Source organism: Lampris incognitus, chromosome 11 (assembly GCF_029633865.1).
Source record: "Lampris incognitus isolate fLamInc1 chromosome 11, fLamInc1.hap2, whole genome shotgun sequence".
Classification (NCBI taxonomy): Eukaryota; Metazoa; Chordata; class Actinopteri; order Lampriformes; family Lampridae; genus Lampris; species Lampris incognitus.
Genome location: NC_079221.1, coordinates 48,490,043 through 48,502,577, shown reverse-complemented (window position 1 = coordinate 48,502,577; position 12,535 = coordinate 48,490,043). Strand labels below are relative to the sequence as shown.

At 44.2% G+C, this 12,535-nt stretch overlaps 1 protein-coding gene across 2 annotated transcripts in view; it reads right to left on the bottom strand.

Moving 5' to 3' along the window:
• Positions 1–10,903: 10,903 nt before the first annotated feature.
• LOC130120718 (LIM and senescent cell antigen-like-containing domain protein 1) overlaps positions 10,904–12,535 on the bottom strand; it is a 99,905-nt gene continuing 98,273 nt past the window's right edge. For both annotated transcript variants that reach the window (XM_056289418.1, XM_056289419.1), the window contains exon 10: positions 10,904–11,156. In XM_056289418.1, coding sequence (XP_056145393.1) covers positions 11,042–11,156 — 115 coding nt within the window. In that variant the 3' untranslated portion in view covers positions 10,904–11,041. The remainder of the gene's footprint in view (positions 11,157–12,535) is intronic.

The following is a 12,535-nucleotide window of genomic DNA, read 5'->3' as shown; positions in this document are numbered from 1 at the left end:
TTTGCGCAGGCATACCATACAACATCCAAGTCTGGAAAAACAGTGGCTGACAGAATAGTCAATGATTATGCCCTCAAATTTGGATTCCCAAAGCGTATTCACCACGATCAGGGGGGTGAGTTTGAAAATCAGCTCTTCTCACAACTGAGCAAATATTTTAGCGTGGCTGGATCGAGGACTACCCCTTACCATCCGCAGAGGAATGGACAAGTAGAACGCTTCAACCACACATTAATGCAGATGCTTAAAACTCTCACTGAAAAACTAAAGACTCTGAATAAGCTAATATTCGCTTATAATTGCACATGTATTGTTGGGATAGGCTCCAGCATTCCCGCGATCCTGAAAACAGGATAAGCGGTTTGGATAATGAATGGTTGGACAGATGTACAGAGGTAACAGGCTTCTCCCCATATGGCCGCTCCCCAAGACTACCCATTGACATGTTGTTTAACTTGCCCACTGAAGCAGGAAGTGGTAGTCACTGTGATTATGTTGACCAGTGGAAGCAAGGAATGCAAGAGGCATATGCTATTGCACAAGAAAATGCACACAAATCTGCCCAGAGGAACAGGAAGATATATGATGGCAAGGTGAGGAGTTCAGTGTTGTACCCTGGCGACCGTGTTAGTGTGAAACATGGACCCCCCCCCCAGGCGTGCATCTGGAAAATTGAAGAATCACTGGGAAGACACTATTCATACTATAGTTTGGCAAATGGGAGAGGGTGTTCCCATTTATGAGCTGAGATCTGAATGTGGGAAAGGAAAGCCAAGGATCCTGCATCAAAACCTCCTCTTACCATGCGATCACCTGCCACTGGAAGCTGAAGTGCGCCCACCTGTGAAACCACAAAGGAAAACTACAGTCGCTGATAAAGTCAAAGAAGATTCTGAGAGAGATGATGATGAGGATGATTACTATTTCATAGACTTGCAACCCCAGTTTCCGGCTCAGCCACAAAGAGACACCTGTCATTGCACACGATGCTATCGAGCCTGACCCAAGCGAACATGCGACACTGCTTCTGTCAGAGGACAATAATGACAACTCACCTGACACTGAAGAGGACACATCACCACCCTCAGTAGACAATAGACAGGAAAGCCAGATGGAGATGAGATCTCTGTGGCCTCAGAGAGGGCGTAAGCCACCAAAGACCCTCCACTATGACAAAATTGGAACCCCGTCTTGATATAGTCTTGCCACACTGCCCTCTTATGCAAGGCCCCACACAACCAGTGCTGCTATGTCATGACCATTACCTTTATTTGTATGGGATGTAGACTGATATCTGCCTAAGACTGTTTAAAATTCCGTACACTCACAGACTTATAGCAAAACCGAGTGTTGCTGGTCATACACACATGAATACTTCATGCGCATCACATGCTCGAGGACGTAATATAAAACTGAGCACTGTTAACTTCACAACCATTGCACAGTTGAGGACTTTGTTACAAAGCTGACTATGGTTGATTCAAAAGTATTGTGACCAGTTTTGACACTCCTATAGGCACTGGATATATATGTACATATTCTGTGGTGTGGGAAAAAAACTGAATTTACCAAAAGAGTTCCAGTCTGTAACCGAACTGTGAAAGTGACTGTGAAAAGAACTGAATGTATCAAAAGAGTTCTAGTCTGTCAGCCAGTGTTTTGTACATGTTTGATAGTATTCGAGCACTTCAGGTTAAAGGTAATGATGTTGAGGACAACATCTAATTTTGAGGGGTAGTATGTGACAGATGGAATAATGTTCATTACCAGCATTTTCAGAGTTATATTTTATCTTATGTTTAAAATGTTTGTTGTCAGCTGCAGCAGTTTGAGAACAGTAATTGCTGTATTTCCATATGTTTTGTGTTGATAATGTCACCAAACACCAGCAAGAGTAATTGTAGTTACCATCGGGCTCCAGCAGGGGGAGTGAAGACCTGTTGAGCTACGTTAAGGGACGCCTCACCTCCTCCCCCGTCATTACAGACGTGACCAGAGGACAGTTTGCGTCTCTGCATCTTTCATACAAATACTCCCTTTTCAGGGCTTTTACAGTCACAGGCGAGACTCACATCACACCATTTACATACACGTTAGAAGAGACAAGAAAAAACATCAGTCACACGTCAGAGTGAGAGCAGTATCTAACATTGAAACCGGGTATGAATTTATAAGATATACATTTTAAAAAAGTGATGAGGAGGATGCAAAGTGTACTCCAAATTCATTTCATTTTTAACATGTGCCTGCACATTGTTTTTAATGACAATAAATTGAATTGAAATTCAGTAAGAAGTACTATGTAAATGTCCCTTCCCCCTTGTTTTCTTTATTGTCATTTCTCCATTGTTTTCATGTGTCTTGTTTAGCTGCTTTTTTTTTTTTTACAAATTCTGAATAAAATGTGAGGTTAAAAAAAAAATCCAGATTCCGCATGCATCATTTCTGGACTTCCATGACTAACATGTATTAACAGAAATGTGTGGCATGTCTCAGGAGGTAGAACGGGTCGTCTAGTAATCGGAGTGTTTCTGGTTCGATCCCCGGCTCCTCCAAAGAGCACGTCGAAGTGTCCTTGAGCAAGAAGACACTGAACCCTAACTGCTCCTGATGAACAGGTTGGCGCCTTGCCTGGCAGCCTCCTTTGTGTGGGTGAGTGTGAGGCATATTGTTGCAGCTGCCATCAGGACTGTGTAGGTAACATATAGCTAGCAGAAAGCACTATTAACAGGGACAAACTGATACACGGTAGCCATCGGATCTCTGGTCTCACCGGAATGCAAAACAAGGGCAACCGGCCGTTTATTTATTGAAAAGAGAGTAATCACCCGCCCCCCCTCTGCACAGTGACGTCGGCATAAGGGCATTCAAGACAGACTGTGTTCATCGGTGTTCAACACCCCCACTTGCTCTTAGGCTGATTACAGTATGCAGTTGTCAGGTACATCTAGCAAAGAAAATAAAAACATCTTACATACCAAAAACAAAAGAAACAAACTTGTCAAGCAGAGCTTTAGTTACAGGTTTAGTCAAAATACCTGCAACCATGTCTGATGTGGGGCAATACTCAATAGTTATCCTTCCATCACTAAGTGCAGACCGAACAAAATGATATTTGATGTCAACATGTTTACACCTTTGACGACATACAGGATTCTTGGACAGAGCAATGGCACCCTGGTTATCCTCATGGATAGTCACTGGTGTATAATCACACCCCATATCCATCCCATTCAACAGTTGAACAAGATACATACTCTCCTGTGTAGTAGCCGCCAAAGCCATGTACTCGGTTTCACATGTGGATAAAGCAACAGTGGGTTGTTTCTTAGACTTCCAAGAGATAACAGGACCCGTTTCAGAGAGGCAAAAACAATAACCAGTAATACTTCTTCTGTCATTCTGGTCTGCGGCCCAGTCAGCATCACTGAATGCAATAAGGTTAAGGTTCACATCACTTCTCTTGTAACACAATTCATGGTTAACAGTTCCCTTCAAATATCTGAGCACATGCTTTGCAGCTACCCAATGCTGCTCTCTTGGGTCAGACAGGTGTTGTGACAGTTTACTTACAATGAAGCTAAGGTCTGGTTTAGTACTTGTCATTACATAGATCAAACTGCCAACCATTTCTCGGTACCTCCTCGAATCAACAGGGTTACCTTCATCATCAAATTTCAGTTTGTTCTCACATGGGGTCGATCTTGGTCTACAGTGTGTCATGTCAAACCTCTCCTGGATTTTTGTGATGTACCTCTTTTGGTTCATCTTTATTTCACCATCTCCCTGTGTAAAGTCAATACCAAGGAAATGTTTAGTTTACCAAGATCTTTCATCTTGAATTGGTCTCCCAATAGCTCTTTCACATTCCTGAGGGTTTGACTGTCACTCGCTGCAATAAGATCATCGACCCAGATAATCAAAATGATTCTCTCACTCCCAATTTGTTTGCTGTAAATACAGTGGTCAGCTGGGTTCTGAACAAAAGCATTCTGGCAAAGGAAATCATGCAGCATTTTATTCCAGTTTCGTCCTGACTGTTTCAGGCCATAGAGTGACTTGTTGAGCCTACAGACTAGTCTCTCACCAGTTTGAGACTTAACCTCAAAACCTTCTGGCTGTTCCATGTATAGCTCACAGTCAATGGGAGCATGTAAATATGCAGTTTTTACATCCATTTGGTGCAGCTCCAAACCATATTGTGCAGCAACCTGCATTAAACTGCGTAGAGGTCATATCAGCGGTTGGGGAAAAGGTCTCACTATAGTCTATCCCTTCAATTTGACTATAACCTTTAGCTACATATCTTGCTTTATATGTGGTTTCAACTGGGTTTTCCTTAACGCTGTAAACCCATCTGCCCCCCACTGCGTGTTTAACTTCTGGCAATGTTGTTAGGGTAAAAGTGTCATTTTCCCTCAGGGAACTCATCTCATCCTGCATAGCTTTAGCCCATAGTGAGGACTCTGGTGAGCCTAGGGCTTGTTTCAGGGTTTGGGGTACATCACAAATAACCCTGTAACAGTAGTCAATGCTGGTTAAAACCTGGTCATCACACTCATAATCATCTAGATACGGGGGAGGTCTCCGGTCTCTCCTTGGATGACTACCTTCCCCACTCATGTTGGTGTCTGACTCACATTGCTCTACATCTTGTGTACTCTGACTCGTCATCTCGATTTGTGGTTGGGTCTTAGCGCCCTCTCTAGGCAGAACACATTCACTGGTTTCCTGGTCTGTCTGAGTCTGACATTCAGTAGCGCTCTTTGTAATGAACTTCACCAACCTGTTCTTAAAACACTTTCCCTGTGTCTGGATAGTATACCAAGTATGCAGGACTGTTCTTGTCATAACCAACAAAAATACCCTTTTCACATCGGGGATCAAGCTTTTTCTTATTTTGTTTGTATGCATAGCATGCAGAGCCAAAAATATACATTTTGGAAAGATCAGGCTTCTTCCCGGTCAATATGTAGTATGGAGTCTGCCCTACACGCCCATTATAACAAATGTTACGGATAACCGCAGCAGTCTGAACTGCATATGTCCACAGTTCTTTCGGTAGGCCACTCTCAAGCAACATACATCTAGACATTTCAAGCAATGTTCTCCAGCTTCTCTCGGATGTCCCATTTTGATGAGGCGAGTAAGGGGCCGAGGTCTCGTGTCTAATGACATTTTTGCTAAGCAGTGACTGAAAATCTCTCGACATAAATTCTGTACCATTATCCGATCTGATACATTTGACTTTGCCGTAAGGTGCAACGTCAGCAAAGAACTTTTCTGTGCCCTTCACTGTGTCGCTCTTGGATTTCAAAAAATAAGTAAACATTGCTCCTGAACAATCATCAGTGAATCCCAAAATGTACTTGAATCCATCTTTGGCTGTTGGCTCTATAGGGCCAGCTAAATCTGTGTGCACCAGTTCAAGTGCAACTTTAGCTTTTACATCTGCCTCTATTTCTGCTTGGGCAAATTTACCTTGAATGCATATTTCACATGGCACCAAGTTACACTTAGTTTTGCCTTTAACACTCATTCCCTTAGTGACACTTTCCAATTTTAACACATCATCATAATTGCAGTGACCAAGGATTTCGTGCCAAGTCTGTACATCATAGCATGCATGACATTCATCATTTTCATCATCCTCGAGTTCATGCTCACCATTGTCGTAGGTGTTCAGGTAGTAGAGCCTGTTGCGCTCGCTGATGTCGAACCTGGTACCGTCCTTATGGACGAGCTGGTCTCTGCCTTGTTGAAAGGTCACTGAGGCACCGTTTGCAGTCGCTGTCTTCACGGAGAAGATGTCCTGTGGGTAGGAGGGAATGTGCAGCACTCCCCTCAACGTTGCTTTCACCCGTCGGTGTCCTCCAGAATCACCTCCGCGTCTCCTCTTCTCGTGGCAATACCCGTTGTCCTGGTCCCGTCAGCCAGCTCCAGGGTGTGTTTCGCTGGCTGGAACGTTGAGTCGAAGCTCTTAAACTTGCGTTGGTCGGTGATGATGTGGGATGTCGTTCCTGTGTCCACCATCAGGCCACCTTCGGAGCCCTCCCGCTGTCCGTCGCTGACCCCGGAATGTGAACTCGTGCTCCTCTTCGTCGGCGGTAAGTATGGTGGCGCGCTTCACGTCATCCCTCCTCATCCGTCTGCATGCGGCGTCGTTGTGTGTTGTGCTCCTGCAGAGAGTGCACCACTGCCTGGGCCGCTGGCCCCCCTGGTCGTTTTGCTGACAGGCCCGGGCAATGTGACCCCTCTCCCCGCAGGAAAAACAGGTAACGTTCGCTCTCCCGTCAAAAAACAATCTGCTCCAACGCGTTCCCACGTCCCTCCTGGGCCCATAACCTATTGCAGCTGCCATCAGGACTGTGTAGGTAACATATAGCTAGCAGAAAGCACTATTAACGGGGACAAACTGATACACGGTTAGCCATCGGATCTCTGGCCTCACCGGAATGCCAAACAAGGGCAACCGGCCGTTTATTTATCGAAAAGAGCGTAATCACCCACCCCCCCCTCTGCACAGTGACGTCAGAATAAGGGCATTCAAGACAGACTGTGTTCATCGGTGTTCAACACATATATTTTGAAGCACGTTGCGTGGTCTAGAAAAGCGCTAGTCCGTTTACCAGTTATTGGTACTGCATTTTGTATGGCGACTATTAACCAATCAATTTTAGGGCATGGCATATATTTGACAAAATGAACCATAACTTGTGAACATAAACTCTGATGCTCATGAAACTCGACACACTTTATCAAATAATGACCCTGAATTGACTTGCAAATTTTCCAGTCAAATCGCTTTAGCCTCGACATGCTCTTGTGTTTGCTCAACCCTCTTGAAACCTGGCAGCTGTGTGCTAGTACACCCCACTGATCGAGCAACTCGCGATATGAAGTGAAGCCGGCATGGGCGACTTGGCGGCCATCTTAGGTAGACCAAGAAGCCATCAAATTGCATTAGAATTGCCAGCTAAAATGTTGAGTTGCGGCGCATACCAGTGCTCTAACCGCACAGGGTCGAAAAAAAGTGGCAATTCAGATAATATAACATTTCACAAGTAAGTACCCTTTTTCATTTGACTCTTGCATTTAAGATGCCATAGCAACTGCTGTTTTAAGATGCCTTGATTTGTCAAAATGTTTTTCCCGAGCTGGCTCCTCAGACGAGTGCATGAAAGAATGACACAGAGCGTGCCGCTCGCAAGGGAGAGAGCGGTGCGTCCTGGCTTCATCAGGCCGTTGCTCGCCATCGCTGCAACACGCTAGCTCGCTACCTAAGAAAATGACAGTATACTAGGCTTCTTTACGATCACCTATATGTGCAAGAAATACTAATAAACTTTCCAATGAGTCTTGTTTGTAAACAACAGTCTCATATTCTCATGTTCTGCAATCATGCTCTTACATTTACATTTAGAAGTTTTGTCAGCTGTTTTCGCAGCTTCTTGCCAGCTTTGCAGTGCATTCTTTGCCAAGATGATGCAGTCGTATCTTGCAATAATTACAAGATTACTTTTATAAGATTAAAAACAAGATTATCAGTGAGAGCAGTGTCGAACACGTGAGGAGCCAGCTCGGGATTTTTTTTTTTGACAAATCAAGGCATCTTAAATCAGCAGTTGCTATGGCATCTTGAATGTAAGAGTCAAATAAAAAAGGGTACTTACTTGTGAAATGTTATATTATCTGAATTGCCACTTTTTTCCAACCCTGTGCGGTTATAGCACTTGTGTGCTCCGCAAGTCGGCATTTTAGCTGGCAATTGCAATGCAATTTGATCGTTTTTTGCTCTACCTAAGATGGCGCCGATCAAGTTCAATTCGCCTTCATAAATTGGTGGCACGGAATTATGGGTTGCGCGATCCAGTCTTTTTTTGAGATCAGTGGTACACCCCAAGTATCAACCTCTAAAATGTCATGATAGGGCGTCCAGGTGGCGTGGCGGTCTGTTCCGTTGCCTACCAACACAGGGATCGGAGGTTCGAATCCCCGCGTTACCTCCGGCTTGGTCGGGCGTCCCTACAGACACAATTGGCCGGGTCTGCAGGTGGAAAGCCGGATGTGGGTAGGTGTCCTGGTCGCTGCACTAGCGCCTCCTCTGGTCGGTCGAGGCGTCTGTTCGAGGGGGAACTGGGGGAAATAGCGGGATCCTCCCACGTGTTACATCCCCCTGGTTAGACTCCTCACGGTCAGGTGAAAAGAAGCAACTGGCGACTCCACATGTAGAGGAGGTATGTGGTAGTCTGCAGTCCGCCCCGGGTCGGCAGAGGGGGTGGAGCAGCGACCGGGATGGCTCGGTATTGTCCAGGTACAGTTGCGGAGAAGAAAAAAAAAAGAAAAAAAAGGGGGGGGGGTGTCATGATGAATTGCCTGTCTGCCCAGCAAAATTGTCACATTGTCATCACACTTCCGTCAGCCATACCAACATGTGCCCTGGCTCTGCCTAATGACAGAAGCTAAGCAGGTGTGGGCTTGGTAGTACTTGGATGGAAGACCACCCTGGAAAAGAGTTGCTGATAGAAGTGATGTTGGTGGGCTAGTAGGGGGCAGTCTTCCCCCTGATCCAAAAAACCCCAAAACAAACACAAATCAAATCTCAATGCCCCAGTGCAGTGATGGAGACACTGTGCTGTAGGAGGTGCCGTCCTTTGGATGAGATGTTAAACCGAGGTCCTGATTCACTGTGGTCATGAAAGATCCCATGGCACTTATCATAAAGAGTAGGGGGGGGGTCCCCTGGTGTCCTGGCTCTCTCCATCTGGTCACCTAATCATCCCCCCGTGGAATTCAATCAATGATTCCTCCCTTTCCATCTCAAGCTGATGTGTGGTGAGCATTCTGGTGCAAAACAGCTGTCGTGCATCTCCCAGGTGGTGCTACACATTGGTGGTGTTTGAGGTGAGTTTCCCACTTCAATGTGAAACTCTTTGGGTGTCTAGAAAAGCGCTATATAAATGTAATCCATCATTACTTCAAATGGATACTGAGAAAAGTTGCAGATTGCAGGTGGAAACTTTTGAGTGTGTTTTTTCACAGTTCGCTTCTCTGAATCCAACGACGTGCGGCACGATGGCCCACTGTTGCATCACAGGAAGAAGGTCCTGGGTTCGAACCCCATGCTGTCCCAGGTCTTTTCTGTGTGGAGTTTGCATGTTCTCCCCATGTCTGCGTGGGTTTCCTCCAGGTGTTCCAGTTTCCTCCCATCATCAAAAACACATGCATGTTAGGGTTAATACTCCTGCCTGTGCCCCTGAGCAAGGCAATGGAAAGAAGAACTGGAGTTGGTCTGCGGGTGCTGCAGCCTCCCACTGCTCCTATACAAGAGGGTGGGTTACATGCAGAAGACAAATGCGTTGTTAGAATACAATGTGAAATAAAGTGTCTTTTTTCTTTTCTTCTGAATGTTTCATCAAACATTCACACAACCATTGTGTATTCGCTCTGATTTCTTTTGTAGCCTAATACTTGAAATTGTTGTACACAAATGTTATTTACACATTCACACAAATTGTGCTGACAATTACAAATACTTCTGCACATTTACAATTTGTGTTTGCCTGAATCTTTTTTACACATTCAGAGCATGTAACTTCTCAGAAGTTGTTTGAATCACTCACACATTCAAACAGATTCATGTAAAAGTCTTCACATGGTAATCTCACAACTTACAATTGCAAGTTGTGAGATTTGCAAACATCATTTCTCAAAATCAGAATCGTTTTTGACTTTTATTGACACTACAGCCTGTTCAGAAAAAACTACACTCTTAAAACTGAATCTATGTATTTTTCTATAGATATACAGATATATTTTATACACAGTTATATAGTACACAACACCATAACCCTCATCCCGTGTATAGCACTAAAATAGAAGTGATTACATTGATGATGATTATGATGAAGATTATAAATTTTATAAACAAATGATACAGTGGAAACTCATGGATACCGAAGATATTCAACAAATTCAACATAATCTGTTATCATTTATTTATATTTTAGTCTATGATCATTTTATTTGGCTACGCTGTATAACATAAATATATCACAAACAAAACTCTAACACAATTTCTTTGGCGTCACAATAACACATGAAGATTACAAATGTGACGAGAGTCTGTTCTCACGGCTATACAAGAAAAAAAAATTCATCCCATTTTCCTATTCTTTGTTGTTGTTTTTGATATGTTGAATTTCATGAAATAGAGAACTAAATATGTTTTTGTTCCAGTAACTGTAGCATGAAATCAGAAAAACATCTGAAAAGTCACATTTTATTTTCATGAAGAAACTGGTACAAATGCTGAGAAGTGAGTTTACTAACAAATAAGATAACCCTGTACCCTAGATACTATCTGACATGCAGTCCGTCCTTATGAGCTGATCCTCACTGCTAGATGATCCTCATAAGCATAATCAAAAGGAAAAAGTATGGGCATCTGGGTGGCATAGCAGTCTATTCCGTAGCCTACCAACATGGAGATCGGCGGTTCGAATCCCCGTGTTACCTCCGGCTTGGTTGGGCGTCTCTACAGACACATTTGGCCGTGTCTGCGGGTGAGAAGCCGGATATGGGTATGTATCCTGGTCGCTGCATTAGCGCCTCCTCTGGTCTGTCGGGGCACCTGTTCGGGGGGGGGGGACTGTGGGGAATAGCGTGATCCTCTCACATGCTACATCCCCAACTCCTCATTGTCAGGTAAAAAGAAGCAGCTGGTGACTCCACATGGATCAGAGGTGGCATGTGATTGTCTGCAGCCCTCCCTGGGTCGGCAGAGGGGGGTGGAGCAGTGACCGGGATGCCTCGGAAGAGTGAGGTAATTGGCCAAGTACAATTAGGGAAAAAAAGGGGGGAAAACCCCCCCCCCAAAAAAGGAAAAAGTGTAGACCCGTTATAATAACACACCCACATTACCCATGAAATACAAACATGCCCCCTTCCCCCCATGATTGTGAATTCTACTAAAGCAGCCTTTCAAAGTCCTTTTCAGCATGTCTAAGTGAACAGATCACAGCATCCACTAGCTGTCTCTTTACTTGCGAGCAGCAGCTTCAGACAGCTTCTTCAGCCTCTTCTTCAGCTCCAGAGGGAACCTCTCGTAGCACTTCTTGCACACTGGCTTCATGTCAAACTCCCCAAACTTGTTTCTGAGGAAAAGAGGAACAACACTTTACATGTCGCTGTTTCCATCAATTACAGCATGCACTGCCACATGCACCGCTATCACTCAGGAACTATGTTAACTGAATGTCTAGTTTGTGAGGATCCAACAGTGATTAAAATAGAAATAACAAGCATAGTACAGTGTACATATTGAGAAAAATAAATTGCAGAGGCATTTTTTATTTGAAATGGTGAATTGCTGAGACCCTGATTCTTGCTTTTGTTTAATCCAGATTAGATTACTGCAAAATCCTTTTTTCAGGCTTGTCATGTGCTAGCACTAAAAACCTTCAATTGGTTCAAAATAACGCTGCAATGATTTTAACTGGATCTAATAAATTTCATCATATTACACCAATTCATTGGGAGTGATGAAGAAGGACAGGATTAGGAACGAGTATATTAGAGGGACAGCTCAGGTTGGACGGTTTGGAGACAAAGCAAGAGAGGCAAGACTGAGATGGTTTGGACATGTGTGGAGGAGAGATGCTGGGTATATTGGAAGAAGGATGCTGAATATGGAGCTGCCAGGGAAGAGGACAAGAGGAAGGCCAAAGAGGAGGTTTATGGATGTGGTGAGGGAGGACATGAAGGTGGCTGGTGTGACAGAGGAAGATGCAGAGGACAGGGAGAGATGGAAACGAATGATCCGCTGTGGGGACCCCTAACAGGAACAGCTGAAAGTAGTAGTAGTAGTAGTAGATATTACACCACTTCTTGCTACCTTTGACTGGCTCGCTGTTCATGCTAGATCTGACTTTATTTATTTTGTTTGTTTTTTTTTATCTATGAAAATACTGGGTGTGTTTACCCCTTCATATTTGTTAGATCTTAAGATCTTATACAGCCTTGTGTACCATTTTGTACCTTCTGCTGTCAAGACACAGGCCTCCGTCCATGAGTTTGACAGAAGTCCGCAGGCTGCAGAGCCTCTGCTTCTCTGGAATGGTCTCCTAGCTGACATCAGAGTCTGATTCTGTCGACTTCCATATCTAAACTGAAAACCCATCTTTTTCATTCAGGTCGTTATTTCACTTCTTTTGAATCTGGCTTCCTCTGAGCCAGTGTCTTTCTGAAGGGTCTCAGTCCAAATGTGTGTATGACTCTAGGTCCTAGCAATGATCTTTTGATCTTGTCCTGCAGAGGACAATGTTCCTACACCCTTTCTGAAAGCATTCTAGCCTTCTGCTTGTATCTCCGGCAGCCATGTTGTGTGGCCATCTTCCTCTCTCTCTCTCCCTTTCTCTCTCTTTCATTTTCTATTTCTCTCAATCAGGACTAAATTTTTCTTCTATGGACTGTGTGATGACCATGGGATCAGCTTCTCTCTCACTCAGCTGACTGAAAACTCTTGGATCCAGGA